The sequence below is a fragment of the Choloepus didactylus genome, chromosome 5 (assembly GCF_015220235.1).
Source record: "Choloepus didactylus isolate mChoDid1 chromosome 5, mChoDid1.pri, whole genome shotgun sequence".
Lineage (NCBI taxonomy): Eukaryota > Metazoa > Chordata > Mammalia > Pilosa > Megalonychidae > Choloepus > Choloepus didactylus.
Genome location: NC_051311.1, coordinates 132,584,379 through 132,602,339, shown reverse-complemented (window position 1 = coordinate 132,602,339; position 17,961 = coordinate 132,584,379). Strand labels below are relative to the sequence as shown.

Here is a 17,961-nt window from a genome sequence, read left to right as displayed (position 1 = left end):
GAAAAAAACGGCATGAAAGCTGACTGGAGAAGTCAATTGGGAATGGATCAGAGAGGTATTTGAAAGCCACGCTAAAGACAAATATTCATTACAAATTAGTGACAATTAACCTCCAACAGATCTTCAAAATCACTGCCAGCCATCCTACCATGTCCACTCTTCACAAAGACTACTTTCCTTAAACTTCAGGTCCACCTTCTTCCTCCTTCATTTTAACAGATGATCTCATTTTCTACTTTTCAGAGAAAACAGAAGCCTCCAAATAGAAACTTCTTCACCATTCTAGTTCCAAATACTTAACCTATCGACCTACAAACCCTCTCCTCCTTCTCATTCTTATTGAAGAGGAACCGTCCTCCTTCCTGAGATTCATCATCTTTACTTTAAATCTCATCTCAGCATTCATCTACCAATTACCCATTCTGTCTCATATATATTCAACCTCACCATTTCCAATAATCCTTTCCACTTTTAAATACATTTATATCTTTCACATTCAAACAAATAAAACCAAACAAGCTTCATTTAACCCCTTCATCCCTTTGTGGGACAAACTTCTCAAAAAAGCTTTCTCAATTTCCTCATATTTATTCACTTTGACCTACATCAAAACAACTCTAGTCAATAATCCCCACCTTGTTGCCTCATCCTAAGAGCATTTTTACTTCTAATCTTACTCTTATCTCTCATTGGCTTCAAATATGCTATCCTCCTTCTGAAACAATTTCTTCTCAAATTCTCAAAACTTTCATTTTCCTCTACCCTTCCAGTCATTCTTTTTTCATCTTTATAGGCGCTCTCCCTAGTCATTATTTTAGACTCTTGACTCTCCACAGCTTCACTGAAGAAATTAGCTTCTCTATGCAGATAACTCACAAGTTTTCCCTTCTAACCCATAACTCTCCTCTAAGCTCTAGACCTCTCAACTCACCATACATCATATCGCATGGGCATCACAAACTGAACATATCTAAAACTCAAATTATAATTTTTCCCACCAAACCTTGATCTATTTTTTATTATTTTATTTTTTTTCCTTTTTGGAAGTCTTTTATTGCTATTTCTCAAATCCAACCTAATTCAGGATGCTGGGGATCATGGGAACATGTATATTAGAAAAATGACAGACCTTGATCTTTTTTAATATCTTTCTCAGTGAATGATGTCATGCCTTCCAGAATCCTCAAGGTCATAAATGATACCTTGTATTGCATTCCTCAGTATGGCAGGTGTAACTGAGTACCCCAATAATACAGATTCTTAATCTGTGTCCCTGTTGGTGCGAGCCCATTATAAACAGGAGCTTTTAAAGATGTTATTTTTTGTTAAGGTGTGGCCCAAGTGAATAAGGGTAGGCCTTAATTCAGATCACTGGATGCTTTATCAAGACAGCCCAGAAGTCACAGAAGGCAGAAAGAAAGGACATCGCCATATGATGGGAGGCAGAACTATAAGCCAAGGAACCCCAAGAATTGCTGACAGCCAACTCCAGAATGCTGGGTCTTCGAAGAGAAAGCAAGCCTTCCTGATATCTTAATTTGGAACTCCTTCTAGCTTCAAAACCAGGAGCCAATAAATTCCTGTTGTTTAAGTCAAACTATTGTGTGGTATTTGTCATAGTAGCCTGGCAAACTAAGACACTCAACATCCAATCAACCACCACCATCACAACAGTAACAAAAAAAGGCTAACATTTATTGAGAATATACTCAATATCAGGTACTGTTAAGTGTTTTACATAAGTTATAAAATTTAGTCATCACAACCACATATAGTAGTGAGCTCCAAATCTTGATGATTTTACCTTCTAAATTACTTCAATATATCATCTTCTCTCCATTGATATTGCTGTTGCTGCCATCACTACCTTAGTACAAGGGATCATCATTGCTACTGCAACCACTTCTTATTCAGCATCCCCTCTGAACCCTCTCTAATTCTTTCACTACAGAGCAGTCAGCCATCTTTTTCAAAAGCAAATCAAATATTATGACTCCTCCCTGCCCTGCCTCAATTTAAACAAGTTTAGAATAAAAGCAAACCCTCTAACTTGACTTGTGAGGCTGTGCAAGGGCAGGTCCATAACCACTTCTCCAGTTACATCTTTCACCACTTTATGTTCTGTGATCCAGTCACACCAATCTCTTTGATCAATCTCTTGTACTTATTCTATGCTAAGTTGGCCTGACTCAGGGCATCTACATATGTTGTTCTCACTACCTGAGGTGTTGTCCTCTTCTCTTTGCTAGTTAACATGTACTCTTATTTCAGCTTTCAGTTCAATGATCACTCAGGAAAACCCCGATGGTCTAATCACACATCCACATGCCCTCATTGCACCACGTTCTTCCCCTCAACAATTCTTACCACACTTGCAATTTTACATTTATTTGTATGATTGCTTGACTAATATCAAAGATCTGTCCCTCTCCTCCTAGACTATGAACTGCATGAGGATAGGGGCTGTCAAATTTTGTTCACCATTGCAACCCCAGAATCTGGCAAAATGTCTAGCACACAGTAGGTTCTCAACAAGTATTCATCTGAATGAATGAGTTAGGGAAAGGAAGCCAGACTGAAGTGTGTAGGGGTATTAACAACGAGTAAAGAGTGGCAGTGAATCTACCCAACTTTTGTTTTGAGGGAGGACAGAAAGTATTATTTAAAGGGGAATGTGAAGATAAGAATGTGTGGTTGAGTTTGTTGGTTATTTGGTTGGTTTAAAATATGGAGAGGTTATAACATACTTTAAGTGCTGGTAGCAAGAATCCAGAAGAGAGGGAGAAGTTAAAGATGTTCAATAGAGAAGTAATAACCAATGGTTTAACTTCTCTAACAAATAAAGCTGGTTCTCAGGGAGCCAAATTATAAGTTTATGCACTAGACATAAAAAGAAAAAGAGGAAGCTTCTCCACTGTAGTAGGAGCAACAGAGAAAAGAGAAGACGCCAAAATAAGTTTATAAATTTGGTGGTGGAAAGTTAAAAGATAGTTCCAGACTAAGGACTTCTAATTATTCTGCGAAGTCAAAGGAGGAATGATCTGCTGAAAGTGACAGTACAGAGAAAGGACTCAGGTTTGAGGAAATTAGTAAAATGAATGGAAAGTAGGACTGCACACCAGTGCTGACAGTCCAGTTGAAGTTATTGGCCAAGAACTTGCATGGCAGAGATTGCCCAGTAATGGGATATTTTTCAGCTGTGCTTGAAAGTCTTATACAAAGAAGGTAAATAATCATCCATGCTAAGGTTCTGCCAGATGGACATGAAGAAAGGACAAAGGGGCAAGAAAGCTTGGGGCACTGGAAAGAGAGCAAAAAGACAAACAATATCTCCTAAGCTGGACAGACACAAAGGGAAGACAGAATAGAGTTAAAAGAGGAAAATCTGGATGATGGGAACAGAATAAGCAATAGGAAAGGTGGTGGTCATAGAATGGGACATAAAATTAGAAATTTTCAAGGTGGAACTATTTGCAGTGATGGCAAGGTCCAGGTAGCATGGGAATGGGTGGCTGAAATAGAATGGAAGAGAAAGCCAGTAAGGATGAGGTCAAAGGAACTGGGGAACTACAAGGATGAGTATTCTATATGAATAAACAAGTACCTCATGAGTACAGCAATACTTGGGATAAAGAAAATTATGAGGAAGGTATTAAAATAATCAAGAAATTAGAGAAATTCCCCAGAAATGAGAGCAACAAGCAGGGAGCAGAAAGCAGAACAGCCAAATGACATTTATCTCAAAGGAGAAAGAATTTTGCCGACGAAGGGAGATGAAGAAGGGTACAGAAGTGTCACTGGAGAGCAAAAAGGATACTGGCCACCTTCTATCCCTGAGGTCCTTGGGCTACAGAAGACTAGAGAACAAGCAGAAAAAACTATAGTTTTGTAAAATTAATACAAAACAACAGCTCAACAATAATAGATTAGGGAGTTGACAATGTATAGGAACATCAAGTCTCAAAGGGCCCAGGGAAGTCTGGAAGGAAGAGGTAGAAAGTTGGGTCAGTGGAGAATAAATGTAGAGCATTACAGGGATGAGAAAGCAGAACAAAAAAGTTGACTAGAGGACCACTAGGGATGGAACAGATGAAAATAGCTGGTTCACAGGGTTGTCAAGATGAGTTCCCTTACAGAGACTGCAGGCACTCACATTCTCAGCATCTGGTGGTAGGGAGGCTTAGCAGAATTGTTGACAACTCCTTAATTTACTATATCTAAGTTTACGTCAGCACAAACAAATTTGTTATATCTATTTTTTCCCATGTGTTACTATTTCCAATGCAAAGGTAAATAATGTTTTTTAAAGCTGTGCTAAGACATAAACTGCATTTCAAAAGCTTAAATTAGGTCTGGTAAACAGGCTGCAATCACAATCTTATGTAGCAGCTCTACTCTAGGATGGAAAGGGCACAGGATGTGGAACCAGTAAGCCAATTCTGCCACTTAACAGCTTGTGACATGGGGCCAATCATATAACCGTTCTGACATTTATTTCCTCTTCTGTAAAACAGAAACAAAAATAATAGGTGCCTTACCTTCCTCAGGGGGTTGGTTTTGAAAATTAAAAAGGAGCTGTGCTTTAAACTATTTGCTTTGTTTTTTTTTTTAAACTTTAGTTATCGAAAAATTAAAACACAAAACAAAACAAAAACCCACATTTCAAACAAAACAAAGCAAAGGATTAAGAAAAACAAATAACCTAAAATAACTACTTTGCTTCCCACATGTCCCTACCATACCCCAAGAAAATTAACAAACCATGACCAAACAATGGAACAGGAAAAAAATCTAAAATAACTATATTTGTGCTTTAAACTATTAAGTGCTAACAAATATTTTCTTAGGAACCAATATACCTTCATTATAGGTACAACATTTTAAGATCTTTTCTGACCCTTTAAACTCTATTTTACCTATAATGAGCTATCAAAACAATCAGTTCTATTTCAGTTTTCATCCGCTCCTATCAGTCCCTTTTTCTTCCTCTAGGTGAAGTGTAATACACTCCTGCCTTTTTAAACTTAAACTTGAGTGTCTAAGTCTCATGTGGTCTATGCAACTTTAAACATGGAATATACCAAACAAAAGCATGTGTGAACAAATACTTGTAATTGTGGATACATGTTACCAAAGATGGCTGTTACTAAGAAGCAATTTAAAATGTAGTCAAACAGAACACAAAGCATCATTTCCCAAATAATTATCAGCATTTAATCAGCATATGGTTACAGCATCCCCTATGACTCAACAACTCAACTACCAGTTGAAATGCATACATGTGCACACCAAAAGACATGTACAAAAATTTTCAAAGTGCTGCTGTATTTTAATAGATTCAAACTAGAAATAACCCAAATGTCCATATGGTAGGATGGATAAACGGTGACATATTCATACAATGGAATACTACATAAAAATGAGGATAATATAGGGCTAAACACAACCACAGATGAATCTCATAAGCATAATGTTGATTTTAAGAAACCTAGGCACAAGTATATCATGTATGATTCCATTTATTTATATAAGTTCAATAATAGGAAAAATGAATCTATGATGATAGAAGTTAGAATTGAGGTTACCATTGGGAAGGTAGTGATTTAGAAGGGGCATAAAAAGCAACCTCTGCGATACTAATCCTGTTCTGTTCGTTGATGGTGGTGGTGTGCTCACTTTTGTAACAATCCACTGAGCTGCACGTTATGATTTGTACCCTCTTACACGTATGCTATACTTCAATAGAAATTTTACTTAAAAGCAAAAGGCTACAAACGACAGAAAGGATGGGGGAAAAGGCTCCATAAGAAGCTGAGGCAGCTGCCTCTGCAGAACCTCCTTTCTCCTCTATGTATGGGACTGGATGCCATGTTAAAGAGCGATGAAATGATCAGGATCACAATTACTGATAGAACAGGGATTGGAATTCAGACATTCTAATTTCACAAAGTGTTCTCAAATTCCTGTAAAAATGCCTCTAGGTGTAAAGAGAGGGGTGCCTGTCATCTAGGTACTTATTATCCTGTTTCCAAAAGTTCCAAAAGCAATGAGATCATAAGGGAAGCAAAAACAGTCATAACACAAAAACCTTCACTAAAGAACAAGAATCTATAAAATTGGCCCTCACTCAAACATTCCTCCACTGTCTCAGACCAGCTTCTATTTCTGCCAATTTCCATCAACTGCCTTTGTCAGTCGTTCTTGGTGAGTCTCTCCTGTGTTAAACAGAATACAACACAATATAAACACAATGTAAAGCAACTGCAGTGGCTTCTTAGACCTTAAACCCTACACACAAGAAACAAAAGAAAAAACAAATAAATGGGAACTCCTCGAAATCAAAAGCTTCTGTGCCTAAAAGGACTTTATCAAAAAGGTGAAGAGGCAGCCAACTCAACTGGGGAAAAATATCTGGTAAGAGACTGATTTCCAGCATATATAAAGAAATCCTACAACTCAAAGACAAAAGTAGAAACAGCCCAATTATAAAAAGGGCAAAAGATATGAAAAGTCATTTTTCCAAGGAGGAAATACAAATGGCTAAAAAGCACATGAAAAAATGTTCATCTTCACTAGCTATTAGGGAAATGCAAATCAAAACCACAATGAGATACCATCTCACACCAATAAGAATGGCTGCCACTAAACAAATAGGAAACTACAAATGCTGGAAAGGATGTGGAGAAATTGGAACCCTTAACCACTGCTGGTGGGAATGTATAATGGTACAGCTGCTGTAGAAGACAGTTTGGTGGTTTCTCAGAAAACTAAATATCAAGTTACCCTATGACCCGAAATTCCATTACTCGGAATATACCCATAAGACCTGAAAGCAGTGACACGAATAGACGTTTGCAAACCAGTGTTCACAGCGGCATTGTTCACAATTGCCAGAAGATGGAAACAATCCAAGTGTCCTTCAACAGACAAGTGGATAAACAAAAAGTGGTACATACGTATGATGGAATACTATGCAGCAGTAAGAAGGAATGAGGTCCTGAAACATGTGACAACATGGATGAAACTTGAGGACACAATGCTGAGTGAAATAAGTCAGACACAAAAGGAGAGATATTGTGATATCACTAATACGAACCCTCTGGATAATGTAAAATCATTGCACTGCACTGACAGCAGGTACCTGCACCTCAGAGTCATCAATTCATTCTTTAGAGTCCCCTACTCTCATCTGTCCTCACAGATGAACTTCAGGATGTTCAGCTCACAGAGATCAAACCACTTCTAAATTATAAGAATGGTACATGAAACATCCAGGACTTTGACTGTCAGGAACATGACACAGAAACAACTCATGGTATGGTCCATGTTACTATAAGAGGCATACTGAACATTGGCCTCAACCATAAATCCTGTTTCAATGCATTCTTTAACTTTGAGGATATGCAAGAGATCACCCAGCACTTTGCTGTCTGGCCAGCAGGAAGGTGCACCCCCTTTCCCAACAGGGTACCAGTACTCCACAATGGATGAGCTGTTGAAATGCTGCCTGCTGTTCTTACCCACTTAAATGTGAAAGCCATCACTGGGATTGGAGTTGAAGCTGAGGCTTATGTAGTTACCAGATTTGCCCTCTTGGGCCTGACAACCAATGTCATAGACATTATTTTGGCTCATCATTTTGGGCAGGAAGAATTGCGGGCCAAGCTGGACCTGATACAAACTACTGACTGCATATTGCCCATGATATCAACCAAGAAAACCTACGGCTCTTCTTGAATTCTTATAATGGATGGAGAGAACTGTAGATTGAAAGACCCATGCTAGGCCAAAATGATAACAGAGGAAAAACATTAAAATGTGCCACATTATTGGTAGTTGGGGACAGTTCACCTGCAACTGAGGCTGTGATTGAATGCAACTCTTGCCTGGACCCTGTAAACAAAACTTTACTAAAGATGGCAGACTGTGGGGGACTGCCCCAAGTGGTTCAGCCTGGGAAGCTCACCAAGGCCTTCAAGTACTTTTGCAGGGAATGGGCTACATACCAGCTGCCAGCATGACCTGGCTCATCTGATCACGAACCCACTCAACCTCAAGTAGCATGAGCTCTGCAAAAAGTCCCTTCAGCCGGTCTGTCACCAGTAATCAGTCAGATGGAACTCAAGAAGCCCCTGAGTCCCCTGATGGCATGGACAGACTCCAGACCATGGAGGTGTCCTGCTAAACAGACACCCCACCCCTGGATCATGCAGGTTCAACCTTCTTCAACCCACTACTCCATAATACAACATTTCATCCAGCAAACTGGCATCTACTATCTTTAACTCATGCATGGCCACTGAATCTCTCTCTGGCAGCCTAGATTTATCATTCTTTCTGCCCACCTGCCCACTTTTTTGTATGTGCCAAGAACCACTTCCTTGCCATAACTATAACATTCCAACATTTAGCTGATCCAATCTCCATATCTTCTGTCAACTATTTCCTGTGCTCTCCCCACTATGTATCTGATAAGATCTTTGTTTCCCAACTCCGTGTGTGCAAGCACGTGTGTCCATTTTGTGTGTACATAGTTCTGTGATTTTAGACATGCTTTCTTGTAGAGCTTCTGCAAAAAAAGGGGTGGGAGACTCTTCTTTTTTTTTTTTTTTTTTTTGCATTTTCAATAGTGTTTTTAGGGGAAATGTACAGAACCAATTTCTAGGTTGGGTAGGCTCTGCATTCTCTTTTGTTTCCAAATTGGTCAACAAGATTTGCAAAGTGCCTTCAGGAGAGAGCAACATCGGAGAATGTGGAAAGTCATAATTGCTGTTTGGACCTCTGGTTGATTGTGACAAATAAAAGGGTGCCTGTTATACAGAAAGGCAAGCAAGGTGGCCAGCACCTCCTTCTGTCTAAATAAACTCATATACTATTCTGTAAATAAAAAGGAGGGATAGATACATTCTGCTAGAGGCTCATGAATAATGAGGCTCTAATGCAATATGTAATTTTCCCCAGAGAGTGAGTGTGGCCTAATTACTGGACTCAACACAGAGAGGCAGAAAACAAAATGCCAGGCCTGTACTTTGCAGGGGTAAAATTGCTGTCACTGCAATGTCTGGTGCCACTTACCAAAAAACTTATGTAAGAAATGCCTCCCAGGTCTTGATGGAGAGCTATTTTTCCATTCCTCAGTCCCCAAAAAGTAGAGAGGTAATGACCTAAAAATTACATAGTTGGTGAGAAAATGGGTGGGAGAAAAGAAAAAGGTATTAACACATCTCATATTTAGTAAATACAGCCTTGATTTCAGTAGACTTAATGGAAGCTAAATTAAATTGATATTGAACCCACCTCTCAGAAAAATTCTTGTGACCTCCTTTTTGTGGGAGGGAAGGAACCACTCTGAAAGAGTAGCCCTATCCATATAAAACTCTTTTCAGCCTCCTCTCTACTGTGTGAGGGGGTCACAACCAGCCAGAGGAGGGTGAAAGAGACGTGAAGACCAGCTGACACCATGCTAGGGCCCAGCTCAGGTCTCTCGGTTCTGAATTTGGGAAAGGGGCTTTTCCAAAACACAGTCCGCCTTCTGCTGAGATAGGCAATATGTCACTCTGCCAGAGCATGACTTTTTACAAATAATTAAATAAAGCTGTATATGTCTCATTGTTAAAAAAAAAAAAAAATCAGTGTCTTAATGTAGAATATAGGAGACGTAGAGACAGAAGCTAAGAAGGGGGAGTGATTAATAATATGTACAAACTTGTTAATGTGGTTGAACTTAAAGGTATGGGAATAAACAGGGGTGATGACAGTTCATTAACTGGATTATAAGTATCAGTGCCTACTGAAGGAGAAAATGACTGTAAGGGGTTGTTTAAAGTCATGTATCCCACAGATTAGCACTACAAAAATAAATAAGTTCTTGCACAATCTACTTCTAAGGTATGATACTTGTACAAAGAGTTAACAACAGAGTGGTACACAGGGAAAATTACCTATTGCATACTATGGACTATATGTAATAGGATTACTTTACTAGTACCACTTTACTAATACTAGGGATAAACAATTAGGGGGGTGGATAAGAGCTATGGGGTGTTTTGGGTTAAGATAACTGCTTAAAATTGAGAGTGATGATGATTGTACAATTAAGCGAGGCTAATGTGTGACAATGATTGTTTATTTAGGATAGAATATATGCTGTGTGAAATTAGGGACCCCCTAACTAATAAGTCAAGCCCTTGATCTTGTGGCTTGCTCTTATGAAACCTACTGCTATAAAGGGGAGGCTAAGCCCACCTATAATTATGCCTAAGGGTCACTTCTAGAGAAACTCTTTGTTGCTCAGATGTGGCCTTTCTCTCTTTAAGCCCAACTCTTCGAATAAATTCATTACTCTCCCCACTACGTGGGACATGACTTCCAGGGGATTGACTCTCCCTGGTGACATCTGACATGACTCCCAGGAATGAACCTGGCCCTGACACTGTGGAATTGAGAATGCCTTCTTGACCAAAAGGGGGAAAAGAAATATAACAAAATGTTTCAGTAGCTAAGAGATTTCAAAGAGATGAGAAGCTATCCTAGAGGTTACTCTTATGCAAGCTTCAGCTAAATATTCCAAATGGCCTCAGTATGCCAAGCCCAAATCAACAGTAGTCCCCAAAATCCTAAAGAATACCCAAGTCCCTATACTTGGCATTGTGGGACTGAGAAACCCTTCTTGACCAAAAGGGGAAAGAGAAATGAACCAAAATAAAGTTTCAGTGGCTGAGAGATTTCAAATGAAGTTGAGAGGTTACTCTGGAGGTAATTCTCATGCATTATATAGATATCCCCTTTTAGTTTTTAATTTATTGGAACAGCTAAAAGGAAATACCTGAAACTGTTGAACTGCAACCCAGTAGCCTTGATTCTTGAAGATGATTGTATAACTATATAGCTTACACGGTACGACTGTGATTGTGAAAACCTTGCGGCTCACATTTCCTTTATTCAATGTATGGACAGATGAGTAGAAAAATGGGGACAAAAATTCAATGACTAGTAGGGGGGCGTGGAGGGGATGGGATATTTTAGATATTCTTTTTTACTTTTATTAATTTATTTATTTTGAGTAATGAAGATGTTCAAAAATTGATTGTGGTGATGAATGCACAACTATATGATGGTACTGTGAACAAATGATTGTACACTTTGGATGACTGTATGGTATGTGAATATATCTCAATAAAATTGAATTTAAAAACTGTAAAATAAAAAAAATTAAAAAAAAAAAAATACCCAGGTCCCTATCAGACTCTATAAAAGTTTCACTCACTAAGTTTATTCTTCAGAAACTTAAAAACTCCAGACTGTTCCTATTCCAGGTAAGTCCCAAAACCCAGAGGCAAGAGCCTCTTTGAGAACACCAACCAGCTGTATCCCCCTTCCCCATAATGTCAACACCGCTCTCCAATATGAACAAGTTACAGTGATCACTGCCCAGATATCCCTGAAGATTGAGACAGTGATCAAATGAGAGGGAGGTGTAGCAACAGACAAGATAGGATTTAACAAAGGAATATGACTACTGAATCATTATATCAATTTTTTTTTTTTTAAGTCTCTGGTGTATTAGAACAGCTAGAAGGAAATATCTAAAACTGTGGAACTGTAACCCATGTCATACTTTGAAATTTGCTCTATAACTACTTGTTAAACTGTACTCTGAAAGTTACATTTCTGTCTACATGCTACATTTCACCATAAAAATCTTAAAAAAAAAAAAAAAGCAACTGCAAAGTAAAACTGAAAATCTTGCACAAGATGCAAGATTCTGGGAAGTTGATGAAAGTGTTATTGGAGAACTGCTTGAATCACATGCAAATCTACTGACAAAAGGAGAATCTGGCAGATTAAGGTCAACCATTGTGGAAGAGATTCCTGGTTGCTCACCAAAGTATCCATTTTCCTTTTCCTACTTAATAATCTTGTAGGAATAATAACTTTTCCTACTTAACAGAATCTTGATTTTTCAGTAACTGCAATATCTGCATTTCTATTTAACAATAAATAAAAAGATATTAACCCAGTCTATAGCTAAGTCTAAAACATGGATGTAGACCAGTTTTTAAATCCAAAAACCTAAACCTAGGGTCTCAGAGAATCCCCTCCTCCTTAAGTAAACATCTGCTGCTGCATCATAGTTGGACCCTATCTATTTAAAGAAAGGGGCAATGTTTTACGATGCTAGAGTCCAAGGATGAAAGCGCTCTGTTTGGGGGAGAGAGAAGGTACTGAAGTAAGTTTGACATAAGAAAACATCTTGCAGACCCTAAGGTCTGCTCCCTAAACCCGGTGCAAGGCAGAAGCATCTGGAGATAACAACAAATTCTCCCCAAACCCAAAGCAATTAAGGAAAACAAAATACACTACTTGACTACAAGTCATGGACCATAAATTCTCAAAAGGCAGTGGGTTGCTTAAGATGAAAACTAACAAGGAGGGCAAGAGACAGAGGGGAGAAAATGGAAAATTCGAATCCCCATAACCTCATCCATAGACCCCAATTAGTTCAGAGGCTTCAAAAGCCAACTGATAATCCCTGATTTAAATGTGTACAAACCATTCACAATGTGCCAACTTCTCTAACCTCACCTCCCTTTGTTGAAACTAATAAAAACCCATGTGTCCAACAGCCCAGTGTGTTTCTCTCTGGAGCATACCTGCACTTATCCTCTTAAGCATGTACTTTCTTTCTCTTCAATAAACTTCTCACTTGCTTATACCTGCTTGTCTCATCCTTGAATTTCTTCTCCCAACAAGACATTGAGCCTGGAATGGGGGCTCCCATGACAAAGCACCAGTAACAGTCTCACATGTGTTCTCAATAAATTTTCTACTAGCTTATTCTTATGCTGTGCTTTACCCTTGAATTCTTTCTCGGGGCATGGCCAAGAACCTGGAAGCTGAGTACGGTAACAGTACTATGACAAGTCCTCAACAAGTTTGAGGACTGGTGAACTGCAGTTTACAGGAAGACCAGTTAATTTCATCTGCAGCTAGAAGTCAATGTGTTGCAAATACAAAAAGATACACATGAGAGGAACATAAATATGAAAATAGATACATAGAAGTAAGCTACATAAAATAATTCAGACACAACTGAAGATGAGACCACCCAAATTTGGGTTCGTTGCTCCGCGAGCTTAATGCACAAACACACCGAACACAGCTGGAGACCTGGTTAGTCTCAAATCTGCCCTCCCAGTGTTATTTTTCTTGTGACTTTTATACAAGTTAGAGATAGTTAATCATATTGGGTGACTAACATTTAGCAGGGGTCTGGAAAACTTCACTAGTTTCATATCTCAGTTATTTACCACATCCTTTAAGATTACATTCTTTAGGGTACTTGATGCATGGTGCCTCCTAGTCTAGGACGGGAAGTATGAGAGAATACAAACAACAGTGACAAATGTACAGTTTAACTAGTGCTCTACATGACTGAGTGCACATTCTACATTTTGTTTCTCTGTGAGACTAACATTTTAAGTACATAGTTTGCTTACAGCGTCAGAGTTACATTTAAAATACTAATACTACACAACTACTTCAGCACAAAGGCCAGGAAAGATACAAAGGCATTCCCACAGATTATCTACTGCACTCACCAGGCACTTTGCACTGACCGTGCTAGCAGATGGTGAACAAAGACAAGGTCCTGGCAGTCAGCGATTGCTTAAAGAAAACAGAAATCAATATCTTCATAAAGGTCTTAAATTCCTCTACTGTTGTCCATGTTGCCATCATGGACACCAGTAGATAGGCAAACCAGGTTTTGCAGTCACTCATACCCACATTTGCTTTTGAATTCTTAGAAAACAGGACCACAGTCACAAAACTGAAAAATTCCCATAAATCTCCTTAGACATGTATTTTCTATAAAAAAAGCCTGCAAAATAAAAAAAGCAACCAAGTGACTCTTCTAACGCTTATCGGTATATGAGATGTTATGGAATTTTAAAAATGTAAAACCTCTTTTGTCTACCTTGTCCAGCGTTCAAATCCATTCTTTTCATAACCCACCTTTCGCGGGTGTATCGAAGACTTTCATTAACAGCGCCACACATCAAAGACAGAACAAAGAGCTCCTCTTAATAACAGGGGCGCTCCGTGCTCTTAAAAGATGGCATGTGTTTACCGATGACTGTTTTTCCTCTAAATTAACACGTGAGGAGGATTTGTCTTCAACAAGCTCCACCCGGTAATACAGAAGGGGGGCGGGATCCTTACTCAAGAATAGCTGATTTCAGGACAGCAACACTTCCTTCTTTGGGGGTTTCGGATAGGCTGTACCAATGGACTTCTTCACCCAATGCCTCACAACACCTTAAAAACGGCTAGCCAATGGAAGGATCCTCGCCTCACAAAGAGGTAACTAGGACAGACCTGTCACACAACCGGTACCCTAACGCCGAACGCCAGCCGGAGGAGCCTGACTTTGGAGCCACAACAGCAGTAGATGTGGAAGCACTTTTGCTCGAGAACTGTTAACGTGACCCTCTGCTAACAGCATCTTCGCTTGCGCGCGAAGGGAGAAGACAGAGAGAGGAGGGTCACGATCCCCAGGACGCGGGTTTCCGCCCAGGAGAAAGGGGCCGGAGACCCGGACCACCTCCCCGCCACCGTCCATCACTCTCACAGAGGCGCTACCTGTTTCCTCATGTTATTCATCACTCCCATGAAGCCCGCCAACAATTTAGCTTCTTCTCGAGCAGCAAGTTTCTTCTCGGTCTTTTTCTTGCTGCTCTTCTCCACCCCGGAGGCTGCCATCCTCCCTCAGCTCGGTTCACGGTCGGGGCTCGCCGGGCCGGGCGAGAGGCTGTACTCTCCTGGCACGCTGGGGCTTCTGTTTACCAAACACGGAGGCCGGCACTGCAGCTGCAGCGCCCTGCTCCAGAGCGAGCGGGCGAATGAACTGCGACGGCGAGCGAGCAGCGGCGGCTCAGCCACTGAGGAGAGACAAGGCCGGGCTGCCCCCTCAGGAGCTCGCGGGAGGCGAAGGAGCCTGCGCACTTCGCTCCAGAGGGCGGGGGCGCTACGACCAGGGCAGGGGGCGGGGCCTGCGCGTCACAGCCGCGCGACGCGCTGACACTGCAGCCGCTTTCGTTCCTTCTCGTCACCGAGCGAATTTTGTCCCGGAGCTGGTCCCATGTCTTCTCTCATTTGCCCCACACTGATTGGTTTCCCAGTTTTAGATTACGTGACTATATTATCTTTTTTGGATAATTGGGCGGCAGAACACATTGACCTGTCTCCCACTGTGTAAGCTCCATGGAAGCGGGGTTGGTGTTTTTCTTCACTGCTTTATCACTGCTTTATTATTGTAGGCGCTCGACGAACATTTATTGAATGGATAAGAGAATACCGCATATTGCAAGTTAAAGGCTTATTATATGGAGCGCAAGATTTATTTTCTTGGGGTTCATATAGCAAGAACACACAGTCCACTTGATGTCCCCGTGGCGTGAGATGCTTTCCTTCTAGGCTGGATTCCTCCACAATATTTGAAACTAAGATCAGGTGTCAGTCAGCTCCAGAAACTTTCAGTTAGGCTTTCCCAATGTTCTAGGGGAATACGAAACTCAATCACGGAACTCACGAAAGTACTTTTTGTAACTATAGGCATTTCTTTTTTCTAGCAAATAGTAATATGCTGGGTTATTTGAAATTGAATATTATTTTACATTCTGAAAACTCTCTACATATCCCCTTGATTTTCTGTCTAGATCTATTTAGGAATATATAGAGACACCTTTTATGTAAATATTGAAACATTATACTTTCTCTTAATGAGGAAAAATGATACAGTATAACACATGAAAAAGCAAGAGGCATGTGCCTCCATTTTTTTACAAAAGAAAACGTTCATATACCTCTCGTGCACTTTATCTTTCTTCTTTTAATCTACAGGTTCTCAAATGAGTTTCTATTTTGACTAGTCAATAATTTGAAGATTTAGAGTAGACCCTGGAAAGAGGAACCATTTATTCCTAATTAAATTGGAAATGAAAAGTTTTGTTTACCAGTTTTATAACAAGGCAAATGAAACAAGGAGCAACATCCTTACTACTTGAGATTGGAACTGTCCTTTTACATGTTTAGAACACCATAGGTCATGGAATAATCAGGATTCAGATTCAAAAAAGACCAGCACAGGATAAGCATGAGGCTTAGGAAGACAATTGCCTAGTTGCAAAGTCAAGCACCCCCACTTTCTTGTAGTGTGACACTAAGTAAAACACTTGATTTTTCTTGTGCCTCTGTTTTCTAATCTGTAAAAATGGGATAATAGAACCTATGACATAAAGTTTATAAAATGCTCAGAATGGTGCCAACATAAGATAATCACTCAGTTTACTTTACTGAGTTAGTAATATAAACTGTTATTATTTAATCTAGAATTTCCAAAAATGTATTCCTAAGAACACCAGTCTTAGGAACACTCCAACCCCCACCCCACTTGGAAACAGTTTCCTTGGGAATATAACTTTGGGAAATGATTATAAAATATGTTCTTGGAAAGATCCAAAAATACGTTTGTATATTGAATGCTTGGAGAAGATTTGCAGTAAAGAAACCTATTCAACTCTGCTTTTTAGTTGTCAACTCAGCCCAGCCCCATTTTCTATGAATTATTCACTCTTCTACCCATCCAGGAGGGGTGTGCCCCTAAAACGGTCCTTGTTTTGTGGGAACTTACTCTACCTGTTCTCAGTTTATTGAGTCAAGATTGAACACCTGAATCAATGGTGAAGCCAATTAATAATCTGGGGTGACGATAATCAGATTCTTTCTGGTGATTGAACAGATGGATGTTGGTGAGCTGGCATATGGACGTTCTACTAAGAATATGTACAAGGGGCAGAAACCCAGAGAAAAGTCAGATGAGAAACGAGGTGTGGGATATGTGTGTATGTGTATGTGAGAGAGAGGTTGGGATTTACAGTGAGGTTAACAAAGCATAAAGTTCAGGGCCTCTCATTTGAACCTTTCAAGGCTGGGGTCCTAGAAATGTGTTCAATAGGTTTTGTAAAACTTACAAAAGATATTTTAACTGCAATAGGTTGATTCTGCTGTCTCTTTCTACTCTTACCATACTTCTATTACTGTCAGAGGGTATTGGAGTGGCCATGGGTATTTTGGGAAACTGGCTAAGGATAAATTGAGTTGGGAATATACTTTGTTGGAGTTTAGTGGGATATATTTTTGTAGATCATAGTTACTTTCATTTATGATTAAGTTACTTTTATCTACTCTGATGTAAGGATGGCTTCCAAGAATACTTCTTTATGCCCACTGTGCTGGTTTGAATGTATTGTGTCCCCCAAATGCCATTATCTTTGTGGTCTTGTTGGACAGACATTTTTGGTGCTGGTTATATTTGCTTGGAATGTGCCCCACTCAGCTGTGGGTAATAATTTTGATGAGATGTTCCCATGGAGGCGTGGCCCTGCCCATTCGGGGTGGGCCTTGATCAGTGGAGCCATATAAATGAGCTGACTGAGAGAGAGAAAAGTCAGTGAGTGCAGCTGTGAGTGATGTTTTGAGGAGGAGCAAGCTTGCTGGAGAGGAACGTCCTGGGAGAAAGCCGTTTTGAGGCCAGAGCTTTGGAGCGGATGCCGGCTGCCTTCCTAGCTAGCAGAGGTTTTCCAGAGGCCATTGGCCATCCTCCGGTGAAGGTACCCAATTGCTGGTGTATTACCCTGGACGTTTTGTGGCCTTAAGACTGTGACTGTGTAGCAAAATAAACCCCTGTTTTATAAAAGCCTATCCATCTCTGGTGTTTTGCATTCTGCAGCATTAGCAAACTAGAACACCCACTCTGCCAACTCTGTGTTGAATGAAAAGATTCAGAGCCAGAGATCTTGTCACTATATGTACTATCATGTCCAACACTTGAAGTGTAAGTAGTGGAGGAGAAGCAAGTTTAAAATGTATTGAACCAGAAGTTGGCTGTGGAAAATTCTT

At 40.0% G+C, this 17,961-nt stretch overlaps 1 protein-coding gene and 1 pseudogene across 6 annotated transcripts in view; one reads left to right on the top strand and one right to left on the bottom strand.

Moving 5' to 3' along the window:
* KLHL7 (kelch like family member 7) overlaps positions 1-15,006 on the bottom strand; it is a 115,406-nt gene extending 100,400 nt beyond the window's left edge. Inside the window, exons 1-3 of one of the 6 annotated variants that reach the window (XM_037836891.1) lie at positions 14,017-15,006; positions 13,602-13,668; positions 9,076-9,164 (exon numbers count right to left, since the gene is read on the bottom strand). Coding sequence is in view for 2 of the 6 variants with exons in the window: in XM_037836889.1 (XP_037692817.1) it covers positions 14,644-14,763 (120 nt within the window). In the remaining 4 variants the exon portion in view is untranslated. The remainder of the gene's footprint in view (positions 1-9,075; positions 9,165-13,601; positions 13,669-14,016) is intronic. The other 5 variants (XM_037836892.1, XM_037836890.1, XM_037836893.1 and 2 more) reach the window with 5 other exon arrangements.
* Positions 3,589-8,185, top strand: LOC119534785 (annotated as a pseudogene).
* Positions 15,007-17,961: the final 2,955 nt, after the last annotated feature.